The sequence below is a fragment of the Gorilla gorilla genome, chromosome 9 (genome assembly GCF_029281585.2).
Source record: "Gorilla gorilla gorilla isolate KB3781 chromosome 9, NHGRI_mGorGor1-v2.1_pri, whole genome shotgun sequence".
Classification (NCBI taxonomy): domain Eukaryota; kingdom Metazoa; phylum Chordata; class Mammalia; order Primates; family Hominidae; genus Gorilla; species Gorilla gorilla.
The window spans coordinates 96526685-96543761 of NC_073233.2; the positions used below are offsets into that span (position 1 = coordinate 96526685).

The 17077-nt window shown below is 33.8% G+C and overlaps 1 protein-coding gene across 4 annotated transcripts in view; it reads right to left on the reverse strand.

Moving 5' to 3' along the window:
- The window catches only part of GRM5 (glutamate metabotropic receptor 5), a 554343-nt gene that overhangs the window by 144578 nt on the left and 392688 nt on the right, over nucleotides 1-17077 (reverse strand). For all 4 annotated transcript variants that reach the window (XM_055356616.2, XM_055356614.2, XM_055356618.2 and 1 more), the window contains exon 4: nucleotides 4659-4894. In XM_055356616.2, the coding sequence (XP_055212591.1) occupies nucleotides 4659-4894 (236 nt within the window). The remainder of the gene's footprint in view (nucleotides 1-4658; nucleotides 4895-17077) is intronic.

The following is a 17077-nucleotide window of genomic DNA, read 5'->3' on the forward strand; positions in this document are numbered from 1 at the left end:
AAAAAAAGAAGAACCAGTAATGCTTTTGGTTATTAAGATGACGCTTTATAAATTCCAGGAGCCCCAAAAGTATGGTAACCATTTTCTCCCATGATTCACTTGCTGATTCTGGGGGCTACATGAGAGGCTCAAGATTTTCAAGAGAGAGATTCAAATCTCTCATTGTTTTGTAATATTTGTAAGAAAAGCTCACTTGAGGAATGGAGACTTCTCACACTTTAGTTGGCCTTTTCCTGAAGATATAGGCCAAATTTTCTTTCTGAATCATAGAAAAAAGAAAAGACTACACAGATAATAAGTCATATGTGTGACATGGTAAAATGGCTTAACAGTGGTGTAATTGGGTAGTAGGAGTGGAGAGAGAAATGCAGCAGAAGGAATGTTTAAGAGGAAATTTTTAAACTGATGCAATTCTTTATTCTACAGGCTTAAGGAGCTCTGCAAACCCTAAGAAAGTAATATACAAAGGAAATAACACCAAAGTTCATTATGGTCATTAAAACTTAATATACATAATATATATTATATATTATAATATATAATACACATATTAAAATATATAATATATATTATATATGTAATATATTTATATGTGTAATATATGTTTATTACATATATACATACAGGTGTATGTATATATTATATATGTTATATATAATATATACACATATACATATATATGTTATATACAGTATATATATTACACACATATGTATTACATATAATATATATTATATATTACATATATGTAATACATATATATTATGCATTACATATTACATATATATGTAACACATATATATTACATATTACATATATTATACATAATATATATTACATATATTATGTATTATATATTATATATTGCATATATTATGCATTATATATTATATATGACATATATTATGTATTATATATTATATATTACACATATACTATATATAATTTATATATTACATATATTATATATATGTAATTTTAAAATTCTTGAAATTTTATTTGCTAATTTTATTTGCTATATTGCCACCAGGGGAAACACATTAAGAATGATGGCTAACTTCTCAATGAAATCACAAAATCTGGAAGAAAATGAAATGACATTTTTTAAGAAAAAAATAAGAATGAAGCAAGCAAACAAAAGAAAACCTGCCAATATCAAATGCTATACTCAGTGAAAATATCTTTTAAAAATAAAATATCTTTTAAAAATAAAAGGTGAAATGAAAATGTTCTAAGAAAAATATACACTAATACAACTTCCTGGCAGTATATCTGCATATACAAGAAATACTAAAGAAATTTCCTTGGGCTGAAAGAATTATAGATGGGAGCATGGAAGTACAAGAAGGAATGAAGAACAATAGCCTCAATAAATATAAAACTATTGATCATCTATGACTATAATCATAACACAGTCCTGTGGTATACAGACTACATATAAAAGTAAACTATATGGCAACTGCAAAAAAAATTCTGAAGGGATATATAGATTTAAATATTTGCAAGCTTCTTGAATGTGATAAGAACCAACTTAAAATATTCTATATTAAACTAAGGACTCAGCTGGTAATTTCTGTTGAAAACTCCAAATAAATTATACAAAGAGATGAAACAAAAATGTTAAGAGAAAGGGAATAATAAAAATTATTGATTAATACAAAACAAAGCAGAAAAGACAGAGGAATAAAAAGCTAAATAACAAATTGGACAAAAAGAAAACAAGTAGTAAATGAGAGATACGGTAAGGTAATAAAAAAGCCAAACTTCTGTTTTGTCAATTTTACAATTTATATAGCTGACAAAGGACTCATGTCCATACTATATGAGGAATTTTTCCAATAGATATTAAAAAGATAATAAACTCAAAGAAATGTTCAAAAGTCTTGAACAGACACAAAAGAGGATACTAGCTTTCCAAAAACATGAAAAGGAGCTTAACTTTGAAATACATCATGAAAAAGCCAATTGAAATCACCGTAGGATAGAACTACACACTCACAGATTGTCAAATACAGAAGAAAAAACCAGGTATTAACAAGGGTGTGGAAAAACTTAAACTCTCATACATGATAGGGAAGAAATGTTCAATTGACAATGGATTACATAAGAAACTAGGGTCAAAAGTAGCGGGTAGTGAATATTTGAGTACCTTTTATTGCACTTCATAGTAAGACATAAATCTAAGAATTATTTTCCTTGTATCTTTGAACTATATGTTGACTATTATATAATGCAGATTTGATGGTGATTTTTAATCTGTTATATTTAATTTATTTAGCATATTGGCTAAACTCTAGACAAATCTGAGTTCAATTTTAAGTTCCAATGTTTAATAGTTATATGACTGGAGGAACTTATTTTGTCTCTCTAAATCATGCTTTTGTTATATTTAAAATGAGGATAATATTATACATCTCTCTTTAAGAAGAATAACAAACGCAGTACATATAAAGTGTCCATGCCTATGTACCAAATGACATCTGTTGTCAGACGAGATTCCAAGGGGGTGGACTAAGTGTTGCTTTCCATGACTGCAGTAAAGAACAGATTCTGAGCAGAGATCACACCAAGGTGCTCACATGAGAGATAGAGAGCTACAGCAGCAAGGTCAAGGGAGGATTTTACAGAATGGTTTCCATAGAAATAATATTTTCATGGAAATCAAGTAAAGTTTTCAAGGCTATATTTAAGCAGGACTTCCAGCAAATAAAGAGTCAGAGAAACAAATAACTATTTTCAAGAGGAGGCATTTCAGACCAAAAAACAGTGGGAAAAGAAGAAATTAATAAAGAAAGAGGGCACAGGCCAACTGGAAAAGTTCCCTTAAATATACCGGTTAGTGTTGTCACTAATTCCTCATAAAGAGGAGCTAAAGATGAGATCAGAGCTACTGCTTACCTTTCAGAACTCCTTCAATGAAGCTACACATAGTAATAATTATACAAACATAGAACAGACCACAGAAGGACATATGATCCCCAAATCTCAAGAGAGAAAAGAAATCTGTTTTCTTCAGAAACTAGATAGAACTGTTAAAATATGAAATTAGCTACAAATTTGAAATTGTGAGCCATAAGTGACAGTGCTATTGTTTCTCACATATTTTGCCATAAAAAATGAAAACAAAGGAAATGAGTAAGCATTTGAAGATTTGGTCAGAGTTACAAGGATCTGAAGTTGGAGAGAAGCAAACATACTCTCACACTATGTTGCAATGATTTCTGGATTTCATTGACGGATATATTATCCCACACTCCAGCATTCCTCCCTTCCCCTTCTACCCAAATAGGAACTGATTTGAGATTGCTGGGTTCTTGTTTTATGAAGCAATTACATTTAAAAACAATCACAAACCACCATTGACTATCTCCATCATTTCCCAAAAGAACAAACTGATACCAGAAACCTAGGAAGAACATGACCTCAGAGGGAGAAATCTTTATGAATAGCTCACTAAATTGTTTCTGTTTTTATCATTTTATTGCTGGTATGTGACAACCTCTTTGTGGACTAGAATTGGGTAATGGACCAGGATTTCAAGCCCACTGCCCCACTGAATTCTGGTGTTCCAGCACCATGGGTAAAGGCATCTATACCACGAACTAACAAAAACTTATCAGAGCAAGTGTTTACTCTAGTAAGATTTTAGATAATTTATTACTATTTATATCATTCAAAAATTTGAACAATGTTTCATGTTCAATTTGCATTTTCCTGCAATGCAAATGCATATGGGTTTCTTATAACACAATGTAGGATAAGTCAGTTCCAAAAAAAAAATCCTTTGTCAATTTTTACAAACTTTAACCTTTGCAGGCACAGATATTTGATAGACAGATGATATAGATATAGATAGATAAAGTATATGCTGGCTCTACCTGGTTATTAGAATCAAGATTCTTTTTGGACATGTTACAAATAATATTAACCCAAGCTCTTATTTTAAACACTTAGTTATCATATCACTTATAATTTTCAATTGCAATTTTTGTTGGCATTACTATCTCCCTTTCAAGATAGTAAACCTTTGAGGGCAGGAACTAGCTTTCTCCATCTTGGTATCCTTACAACTAAAGCAAAATTTGGTACATTCTTGGCATCTTATAAGTATTTGTTGAATGCTTGAATGAATGGCTCTACATAGGTTACGTTTCCTGAAACATCACAATTTTATATAGCAAATCCCTGGTACTATTTTATGGTTTATCGATGGAAGTAGCAACTCGATCTGTCCTTCAACACTCATTTATTCATTCTTTGTACATATATGAAACCGTTACTATGTGCTTCCACTGTGCTAACTACTCTGGATAATAGAAATGAGCAGAATGTAGTCACTGCATTCAAGGATGTCAGAAATAGTTCCATTCTGGAGCTCATGTGATGTTTTTAGCACAATGCCTTATGGAAATACATTCAATTTTTTGAATGATACAAATAGAAATGATCTAATCACATAAAATATCACTAAATACTTGCTCTGATATGTTTTTCCTAATGAGACTAAAACCTGTTTATCACCATAAGTGACAATATCCACTCTACTTATGTAAGAATCCTCCCTTGTAACATATTACAGCCACTATCCCCATGACATGGTTTACTTAAATTGGAACCTTAGCCTTATGCATTTTAAATGAAATAATAAATCTGCTTACTATTGCAAGTCTTGTTGTATTTGCTGTTCTCCTGTGGAAACCCTTCCAGTCGGCACTGAAAACGATGCTGCCAAAATTCTTGAAACCAAGGGTTTCGGTGGTTTGTTTCTGGCCGGAGCTTCAGATAATAATCATCAAACCACTTGACATCGGGAGATTGGAGCTTGATTGTGATGCCACCAACAGCTTCTCGCTGATATCCATCTGTCACATCATACCTGTCAGCCCAGCCATCACTATGGGGAAATAAAAAAACCCTCAGCTTAGAACAGACATCTCCTAAGCAAATGAGTCCATTTGCTTTCCTTTTGACAAGATTAGTCATTAAATGGATACCTCAGGCCACATGATGGTCCTATATTACACCGACGTGATTATTGATATAGAAGCTTGTTAGAATAAAAAGTGCAATAACTCCATGGAAACTTTGGGCCTAAGAGTGCTAAAAGGCACTAACCTCACTTACCTTAAACTGCAGAAAATAACCTGGAGATTCTGGCACAATTTTACTGGCTGCAAAATATAGTATATACATGGAAGCTGCATAATATCATCATTCACATTTTAATGGACATTTAATAGCCAGGTAAAGTTAACTTTAAATACATTATTTTCTTTGGCTTTATAATAATAATCATAATGATCATAAAATAAGAATTAAAAATATTCTCCAACATACCTAATATTAATTTAATCATCCTGTGACACAACATTTTTGTTTAAATTTTACAAATGAATAATAGGTTTAAAAAACCGTTTGCTGATTATGGTTACTCTATTAAATGTTGATTTGCCAAGCCTCGAACTGAAATCTTTGTAGTCCATAGTCCATACACTATTTTCTATCCCATGGAATCTCTAAAATACATTAAAAATGTACATCTGAAATCACATTTTATATTAGAGTGCCCAAAAGAACTTCTGAGCAATGTGCCATCAAAAGTGGTGAAGGGATCATACTCCTCAACATAACTACCATTCTATGCACTGCTCACTCAAAGTTATTTAGGAATTTTAAGATAAAAGTTTTTGAAATCAGAGGGCTCATAATATAATGCTAGAGGAGAGTATAATAGAATAAGAAAAAGTCTTCTACAATGATTTGGAAAATACATGAAACATTGTATTGGAAATAAAAATAAAAGGCATAAAAAGATGTTTGTATACAATTTGGATACACCCTAGGGCATCTAAGGAAGAAGGAAAGTGACTTGTCCCTCTTCACTGCCATTGGTATATACACAGTTTGTGCTGTATGTCTGCTGGAACCCAGTGGTACTGTCTTTCCCTGGAAGAAGTGCAAGTGCTTGTAAAGGAAGTATGGGGAAAGGGAAAATTTGACTAAATTACAAGTAACCTCAAAGAGAGAAGAGAAGGAATATAGAGAGATTTAAGGGGAAGAACAGACTAGAGCCTCCTAAATGCAAAGCAGGAAAAAGTGTTAGGAGGTGAGCTGGGAGTAGGGGCAGTGGGTAGTGGGGAGAGGCCGCGGGAAGAGATTTACACTACCAATCACTGCTTACCTCGGTGATATTCAAATATTTCCATTTAACAGAATGTTAATTTATTTTTACTTTCCTTTCAATGCATTTTTGCCCTTAACATTTTTTTTTTCCTATGCAGAAAGCATGGTCCAATATTTTGCATAAAAAATCAGTGCCAAGAAAGTATTATGTAAGTAATTAAATTATACAGAAAGCATGCACTTTTTTCAGTATGCTGTGCGGTGCCAACTTTGATATAAATATTGATAATTGGGAGTTATTCCACATGTCATATATTACTTATTCAGATATCATAAGGGCTTGAGATGACTTGAGATATTAGCTAGGGCATCAGTGGGTGGAGAGAAGGGAAAAAATAAACAGAAAGAACACTGTTTTTCTCTAAGTCCTCCATGACAAAAAGATATTTCATTAAAAATTACCTATAGTGAAATTTCAAAAACTTTTGTGGCAGATCAAGACAAAAATATAGTAATGTAGTATGTTTTGTCCCAATGTTGAATTTGGTTACTTCACACATTATCTTCCCTCAAGTTTCCCATTTTCAGCTCCAGAAGATTTTATTTAAAGCTGACAAGTTGAAATGAAGTGGGCTTGTTTGCCTCATTTTCTCCTCTGTTTTGGAGGATTTATTATATCACTGAGATGAGAGTGTGGGTCTCATTGGCACTCGAGGAGCAGCATGGGCGTGTTGCAAATGGGACAGGAAGTTCTGTTTGTCAAGCAGAGCCCCATTCTCCAAGGAAGTGGGAATTTAAATTGCTCCTTTTGTTAACATTAGCTCGCTCTTATGTAACACTATGATTATGAATATTACATAAGAAATGTAAGATTATAATGGCTCCAATTTACCCTTCACAGTTCATTCATTGAATTTAACAGGGATTGTAAAAAGTTTGTCTTGATAAACCTTTTTCAGGTGATATTTCCATAAAAGAAAACTGTCAGGATGAGAGTGATAATTTACTGATCTCTCATCATGTACTTTCTCTGTTTTTTTTTTTTGAGGTATATATCTTTTCTGTAAGTTTAATAACTTAGAAAACTATGATGTTTTATTATTAGCCTTATAAGTTAGAGTTGTGAGTTTAAAATAATTTTTGTTTCAGATGTTTCCAATTAACAGCACAATATAAATCATAAAGGAGATAGTGTGGAAACAGAAAATCCCAATATCTATGTACAAAACAGGGTCATTCTATTTAAATTTTTGGATAATATCTGCTATGTTAATCCCAAAAAAGACAACTTAACACTGGCTAAATTAGAGGGTGCTGTATTGACTTTAGCTTATTAAACATTAACATTTTTATATAAATATGCTTTTAAGATTTGCATTAAGATGATAGGGCATCTTTAAGTATGATGCAATAAATTCAGCAGTAAAATGAAATGCTAAGAAAAAACCTTTCTGCCACCTAATGCTTTCTATTACTTTGATAGAGTGGTCCTTCAATATTCTTGTACTACTTTAATTTTTTGGGTGACGTGTATTTTACCAAAGCAAGAGAAAACAAAGGGATAAAGATGGGGAAGGAAACTAACATTTACTAAAACTCTACCACATTTAAGGCACTTTACTAGATTTATTATTTATCCATCCGTCCAATTTCTCCCTCTTCTCACTGGTGGGCATTTTGCCCAACTCCTCAGAATCCATTTTATTCTTTTCCGTTGTTTGGATTTACAGTTGATCATCATTATTTACAGATTCTGCATTTACAAATTTAGCTACTTGCTGAAGTTTATTTGCAATACCAGAATCAATATTGGTGGCATTTTTGCAGTCATTCATGGGCATGCAGAGAGTGGTACACATTTGAGACTACTGAAGTTCATGTCCCTATCTGAGGTTGAAAAAGGTGACTCTGCTTTCTTGTTTCAGTTTTCATACTACAAACTTACAGTATCTATTTAGCGCCATCTTTTGCATGTTCGTGTTTTTTATTGGTGATTTCAGTGTTTAACTTGGCCTCCAAGAATAAAGCTGATGTGTTATCTAGTGTTTCTAAGCACAAGATGGCTGTAATATACATAGAAAATACAGTCAGCCCTTCATAACTGTGGGTTCCATATTCACAGATTTTATCAATAATTAATTGAAAATATTTGGAAAAATAATAATACAAATAAAAAACAAGACAGTATAATGACTATTTATATAACATGCATGTTATATTAGGGATAATAATCTAGAGATGATTTAAAGTATAATGGAGGATGTGTACAGGTTACATGTGAAAACTAAGCTACCTGGTATAAGAGACCTGAGCATCTTTAGATTTTGGTATTGGTGGGGTGAGGGGAGGAAGTGTCCTGGAGCCAATGCTCTGCAAATATCAAGGGACTAGGGATAACTGTATATAGACAATACATATGTTAAATAAGTTGCACGAATAAAGTGCTGTTGCTGCAAGTTCAATGTTAGTGAGTCAACAATATATATTAAATAAGGTGTCTTTAAAGAAGAACACACATAAAACAAGGTTATGTTTTGACTAGTTGATGAACACGTTGTGACTAAAGGCTCACAGCAACCTAAGCTTGTATTTCCTCCAGGAGTAATGGTCATTACTCACTAATTTACTGTTTGCTGCATGTTTATAGAACATTACTGTGAATGATAAGAATTGGCTGTAATTACATATAGTCTTAATCTGGATGTTGTTTTAGTCAAGTTTGTAGCCTTTCTTTGGCTGTGGAATCAGAATAACTTGGACATTTAAAATAGAAAAATCATTCTTAACTTACTTAGCTTGGCTTAACTAAAGGAGGATTCTTTATACATATGTACTGGATTCTCAAAACACCTCACTAGCAGATACTTAGATCCTTTAAATATTCCCTGCAGACATCTTAAGGACATGCTAATCTAGAGAGAATTTACTTTCACTTTCTTCCCAAGATTGCATTACCAAAAATATACTCTCTTTCTCTATATCTACTCTTCCCCTTTCTCCTTTCAACTCTAATTCCTATGATTTCTCATAAAGAGAAACTCATGAAAGCTTAATTTTTCTTTCTTTTCAACAGACAGTTCTTGTTTAAAACAAAATTGACTCTTGAATTACCCTGCTATTTTTTTTCCTAGGTCTCTATAACTTTCCTTCTGTTCTTCAACATTTATTAAATATCTACCCATCTTAGACTAAATTATTTTGTCACAATCAATAGTCCCAGTATCTCACTGGTATAGAACAGAGGTTTATTTCAGCCTTTATGTTCACTGCAGATGGCCTATAACTCTGTTCTATGTCATCTTCATTTTGAGTTTGAAGTCTAAAAGAATAGTCTGTTCTGGGACATACCAATCTTGTAGAGCAGGAGTCCCCAAACCCCAGGTTTCAGACCAGTACCTGTCCGTGGCCTGTTAGGAACCTGGCTGCACAGCAGGAGGTGAGCCCTGGGTGAGTGAGCATTACCTCCTGAGCTCTGTCACCTGTTAGATCTAATGCAGAGGCATTAGATTCTCATAGGATGGTGAATCCTATCGTGAATCGTACACGTCAGGGAGCTAGGTTGTGCGCTTCTTATGAGATGCAACAGTTTCATCCATGAAACCAGTCTCTGGTGCCAAAAACATTGGGGACCGCTGTTGTAGAAGGAAAAACAGATGATAGGGGAATCATACAATGGTTCTTAAGATTCTGCTTAAAAGTGGCACATGTTATTTCTGCTCACATTTCACTGACTGAACAAATCACATGGCTAAACCTGACCTGAATGGGACAGACATCCATGGTTTTTCCCATGGAGAGGAGCAGTGTATATTTTGAAGAAAATGCAATTGACAGCATCACTGTGTGTTGAAATTGTATTGAAACTGAGAAAAAACATGAGTTAAATAGGTTTTAGAGACTCTGCTCCAGCAGTTCACAAGTCTAGTGGAGGGATGAGAAAGGAGGACAGATATAAATAAGTGGCCACATACAAATGATTATTATGGGCATGTCCTAAAAGCAGTGGGAGAGCAGATCAATAAATAATTGACCAACACTTCTTAGGGAGATAAGAGTTGAACTAAGTTTGAAAAGTATGGATAATAGAGTGATACCAGCATTTTGAAATATTGTTTTCTATATACTGAAAAAAATTGTTAATCAAGGAATAGTGAATGTGGAGCATTGCAGCTATGTAGGGTGCACAGGTCAGAGAAGTAATGAGAGGGTGAGCTGAAGAGAATCAGTTGTGAGTGTTCTTTTGTGCCATCCTAAAGATTTCCAACTTTGTCATACAGGTAGTGGGGAACCAGTGATGGCTTTTAAAGTGGGAAATGACACAAAGACATGATGAGAAGTAGAGGAACTCTGCTAAAAGCTTACATGACAGATTAGAGCTGTTGGAGATGAAGGTTAGGGAATCAAGCTAGAAAATATGTTGCAATGGTCAAGGAAACCAATGGAGAATTGAATTAAGGGAGTGGCAGTAAGAATGAAGAGCCATATTTATAAGGAATCTTAATGTAGAACCTCCAAACTTGTGGGGCATAGAAGGTAAAGGAGCATTTTAATGATTCGTGGGAGGAGAATAACAACATTGCATGTAGCTCCATGTCCTAGGCTGGACAGTATTGGAAAAGAACAGGTTTTGTGTGAAAAAGGAAGAAAATGAATATGAGTTGGGATCTGTGATGTTCAGATTTATCTTTATACGATCTCTCACATTTCTTTTTCTCATGGATTTCTACATATTCTCTCCATATGCAACTGGTTTGAATGTTAAAAATGCAAGTTAACAATGTTCTTAGCTGTGGTTCTAGTATGATATAACCTACTCTGTTGTATTATTGTATGTATGTTTTTGTTTGCTGTGCAATAGCTGTTGGCACTCAAAAATATGAGAGAAAAATGGTAATTATACATCTGTAAAGATTTATACATTACACCATTGTATGCTTATACTAAAAGTATTTTAACTTTATAATGATTTCTATCATTCATTATATTAAATTTGTGAAATATAAAGCAGACCAATAGTTATAGTTATAAAATAATTACGATAGGACTTAACAACCAATAGGCAGAATATCACAATCTATTTTTGCTAGAATGTGAAACCTCCTGAGAGCTATATGCTAACAGGAATATATAAAAATAAATCTTAGAAAATTATGAAGAAAAACGTCTAAGGATTATGGAATGTTAGGGCAGCGATGCCAAATAATTTAAAAATCTATCTCCCTTAATGAAATCTAAATCCATAAAATGCAGACAATATAATTTTTTCTTTATTTCTTCATTTCCTATCAATATATGTTATAAGTTATTGCTATGGAAAACAGAAAAATACACGTAGCCCTGAAAATTGCATTGAGTGATCCTTTAGTAACAGTCTCAATGTTTTATTCATTTCAATTTATTAATTCACTAAACATTTGAATGCCTCCTCTGTGCCAGACACTGGTAGGTTCCAGGCCATGCCCTCAAGGAGTCAACAGTCCATTAAGCATGACCTGCCTGAATGGGCATTGCCAGCTTCCAGTCCATTGGGTTTTTCTCACTTATCCTTCAAATTAAACATTCCCTTTCCTTTTTACTCAATCTTTCCATAAACAGTAGAAATCATTAGATTTCCAGTCACTGAATTATCATTTACTGAAAATCACATTCCTTTCTTGCCTGCCTAAGATTATTCTCTGATCACCTCAATTAGTATTCTGGATATTTCCAAATTCTTAATTCTTACATTTATAATCTCTTGATTTATTTATATGGAAGACTAATTATATACAATGGGCATGGATTTTCACTAGTTGAACTCTCAAATGGCAACATGGTTATTTATTAATACTACAACTCCATGGAGATTTTTGGAAGGCATCCCATGGTGCTACCTGCCATAGGCAAACAACATAAGTACATTCTGTACCCAAAGGAGCAATACCAATCTAAAAATGTTGGAATCTGAATGAATATTCCTAGAAGTTAGTGGTCATTAAACTTGTGTCAGGAAATATAACTATGTGTGGGGCATGCTAGGGCCACACAGTTATTCCTGCCCACTGAAATCATTAGTTATGCTTATCATGATGAAACTGGTACTGCTAAGACGAACCTCATACATCCTGTTCATCGGAGACATAGAACATTGATTCTTATTCCTTAGATATGTTAATAGTTTCACACTCCTAAGCCTTTGGGTGTGCTATTCCCTCTGCACAGAGTGTCATTCTTTTAACTTCTCACATGTTTTCTGATTTGATAAAATGTAATTCATCAAGCAGACAGATTTAGCTTGAATGCAACTTATCAAAAAGCTCCTCTGGGCTTAATGGTTCCTTCTGCTCTGCTTCTAAAATACAGTGACATTCATTGCTTTATTTACTGAACAAGTATTGTGTAACTAATATTCTAAATATGTGGATATAGTGGTGAACAAGGAAGGCAAGATTTCTGCTCTCATAGAGGTAACATGATGCTTTTAGTTTTGCAATTGTCATTGTATTAAAGATAGCTACATTTATTTTTGCTTCCCCAAAGTAGACTACAAATTTTATACTTTGCACATCTTTGTATCCTTAATGCTTATTATAATGCTCAGTACGTACCAAATACTCAAGAAATGTTTAATATAACTTGTTTAAAAATTAGGTTTTAAAAGGAAAACTTCAAGTAACACAGATTTCTTTTCAGATAACTACATCTACTCATTTGTTAATTGAGAAAACAACACTGTCAAATGTGCCTTATAAATGACTCTGAAAGGCTGAGTTGATTCCCCCGTGCAGAATGGTCCTCTTGTTATCTACCTGATGTTATTAAGGTTAATGAATGTATTCATTAGGCTGCATCTCAGTATTTTTTTTTTTCAAAATCTGTTTGCAACCCACATAATTATTATGGAAACTGCTGTTCTACCTACATGTAATCATCATCCTGCCAAATCTCTTACCAATAGATTTTAACAGATATTTTGGGATTTTAAAAAATTCTAATAGTGGGAGTCTACAGACTACTTGGCTGTTTTCACATAATATTGCTCCGTGCACCCCAGGAAGAGTAGAAAGTATCAAATCTCTACACACTAGTGAAAATCAAGGAAAAATATTGAGACTCTATTTTATTTTATTTTATTTTATTTATTTTTTAGATACAGTCTCACTATGTTGCCCAGGATGGATTCAAACTCCTGGGCTCAGCCTCTGGAGTAGCTAGGACTACAGGCCTTTGCAACTGTACCTGGCTTTGAAATTTTAAATTAAGGTTCTTATGAATATACCCCAGCCAACACTAATGAATTAATTCCAAAAAGAATCAAAATTTAGAATTGTTGAGAAAAAGATAATGTTATCAACTGAAAATCAACTTATTTCTGAGGTGTATAAATCTCAATATTTCTCATTTCAAAGGATTCATAAAAAGTAAGTAGAGGTAGATTGGAGGAGTGATATCAGAACATTCAAAAGAAGGGAAAAAGTCAGGAACTTGAAATTTGCCACCTGTATATCATAAGATAATTTCCACTGTATGACTTTTTCTAAAGTTCTGCAGGCCTTAGAGATAATTATTAGCCCTAGTTCTTACATCTGAGGAAACTGGAGGATTAACTAGCCTTATAACTGAGGAAATCTGAGGGATTAAATAACCTACTCAAAACCCCATGACAAATGTAGAGGGGATATAAACTCAGATCTTGCTAATTCCAAAACTCCAGCATATCTCATACTTCATAAACCTGCTAAGTAATGACATACAGTAATGACAGCAGAGAACTGTGTCTTGATGAATTTTATTTAAGAGACATGTATTGGAAAACAGGGATCAGATTGTATATTGAAAATGTGTAGGTAAGATTCTAAAATGGCATCCAAGATCTCTGATCTTTGGGGTATACACACCTCTCTTAGTTATTCAGTCAAACACTCATCTAGATAAGTGCTTCTCTGGAAGGATTTTAAAGATGTATTTTAGGTTCCAAACAAGCTGACTTTAAAATAGGGATACTGCCCTCTATAAATCTGATCTAACTAGGTGAGTCCTAAAAGGGACTGGTGATTTCTGATTTAAAAAAAGATTCAAATGAGGGGGACTTGACATGAGAGAACTAGAGGAGAATCTCCACTGTTGGCTTTCCTGATGGAAGGAGCTACAGGGAAAGGAATGCAGGTGGTCTCTCAGAAATGAGTATGGCCTCCAGCAAACAACCAGCACCAGAATGCAGACTCAAGCCTACACCCACAGACCACCAAATTCAGCGAAAAACTTGAATGTATTTGGAAGCAGATTCTTCCAGAAAGCCTCCAAAAAGAAATGCAGTTCGCCAATACCCTAACTACAGCCTGTCTGACCCTGAGCAGAGAACCCAGTTGCCATACCCAGACTCCTGACATCCAGAAAGTATGAAATAATACATGCATTTTGCTTTAAGCTGCTAATTTTGTTATAATTTGTTACACAGCAATATGAAGTTAATACTCACTTCCCAACTCTATTCTGCATTTCTTCAGTTGGAAGGCCAATGCCTGTTAGTATTTGAAGAGGTAAAATCTTAGGCAGTCTGACCTAATTCTGGGTGTGGTCAGTATAGACTGACTTACAAAGACGTGGGATTACAGAAAATAACAGATAGTAAGAGAAACCTATTAGAATAATTGGAATATCCATCCTGTCTTGATTTTGGTCCTAGGATGGCAGGCATTATCTCCTCTGGTTTAATGTCTTGTGGCTCCAGGGATGCTTCCACGTCATATGCATGCTTTAAATAGGAGAAGCTGATAAATATCTTTATAAATAGATTGATTACATTGTGTGTTACCCAATCTTTTGTTTCTCTCATCATATTATAGCCATTTGGAGAAATGCAAAAATTGAGGCTATTGTATAAAATGTGCAACAATTTAGTAAGCAAAATGATCCATTTCAACAGAAAAAACACTTTGAATGAGCTATTGTATCCATAGCTTTATATAACCTTTTCTGTTTTTTCATGAAGTTTCCTTTCTTAGGATGATCTTCCAGTTTTCATGCTATAAACCCTTCTTCCATTGAATTGGACTAATTCCTTCTGTTAAGCTTGTAAATTTTTATCAGTGGGACTAGTGCTTAGAGTTTCCTGTTACATGACTGTGTTAGGATAACACCTTTTCAAAAATATTTCTTCTCTTCTTAATTGCCTCTTTTATGAAGTCCAAACAGCCTCTGAGAGCACAATCAAGGTGATTGCACGGTGCTAAGTGCAATATTAAATCAGTAATTTTTTTATTGAACACCTAAGCAATAAGACAGGCTTCAAGAGGATATCAATGAATATAAACCTCACCTCCCAGTTTGTTTTATTTCTTTTTATATCATAACAGGTCACTAGGGACTTCATAATTTCAAATCTATATTTTCCTCATACTTTCCTCAAACTTCCTGCATTATTTAACATTACTGATTCATTTAGTAAAATCTAACAAGTAACATTGTACTTGCTAAGTTCTCTGCAGAGTGCTGGATATGAGGAATAAAGAGAAGAAAAATTATCATTCCCTTCAACCTTAGAGTCAGGTAAATGAAAAAAATTACTTGAATGATAACTATGATAATGTATGTAGTGTTTTTTTTCCTACCAAACATTGTCCTAAGCAATATATGCTTATGCTTATATTCTGCTAAATATTATATATACAGTTGGCCCTCCATATCCCTGGGTTCTACATGTGTGGAATCAATCAACCCATATTAAAAAAAATTGGAAAAAAATGGATGGTTGTGTCTGTACTGAACATGTACAGACTTTTTTTCCCTTGTCATTATTCCCTAAACAATAGAGTGTGGCAACTATTCACATAGCATTTTCTTTTCTTTTTTCTTTTTTTTAAAGATAGAATCGTAAAAATCTTGTTGCCCAGGCTGGAATGCAATGGCATGATCTTGGCTCACTGCAACTTCCGCCTCCCGGATTCAAGTAATTCTCCTGCCTCAGCCTCCTCAGTAGCTGGGACTACGGGTGTGAACCACCACGCCTGGCTAATTTTTGTATTTTTAGTTGTGACGGGGTTTCACCATGTTGGCCAGGCTGGTCTCAAACTCCTGACCTCAGGTGATCCACCTGCCTCGGCCTCCCAAAGTGCTGGGATTACAGGTGTGAGCCACAGTGCCCAGCCTCACACAGCATTTTCATTGTATTAGGTATTATAAGTAATTTAGGGATTATTTAAAGTGTACAAGAGTATGTATATACTATATGATAATGATTTGAGCTATTATAAAAGTGACTTGAGCAACCACGAATTTTAGAATCCACTGAGGGTCTTAGAATCAATCCCCCACAGATACTAAGGAAAGACTATATGTATGAAACTGAAGTACATAATTTTACATGTTCACATTCCACATGAGGAAACTGTAGCTTGCAAAGCAGCAAATTGCCCAGGGTTGCACAATATTTAAAGCCACTCTATCTAAATCTAGACATTAAAACTGAACTAGAACAATGTATTAAATGTGATCTTTAATACAAATCTGTGTCCAAAGGTATATACATAAAAATGTAGATAGAAGAGATAATTTAATTTATTTACACACACACACACACATCCCTCTTGGAATATCTTTCTTTTTTTTCCTTCTACCTGAATCGTCAAATAGAGAACTGCCTTAAACCATTAAATTAATATTCTGATAAAATGTCTATCTCTGTATTGTTCAGTACCCTGTCATTGTTAGTAAGAGTCTCTCTAATAACATGGAAAAGACCAATTAGAAGATGCTTAAGAGACCTTGATTTCTGTACATAAACACAGAATGGGCTCATTTCCATTCACATTTCACTTTGAGGCAACATGTTTTTCCTGGACAAAATATCCCCATGACACTCAGAAACCTATTGTGAACTTCTCACATTTATTTAATATAGTTTCCAAATAAAACTTATAGGTATAGAGGAAGAGTAAATAATCAAAAATTACACTGGGATTCAGATTAAGTTTTA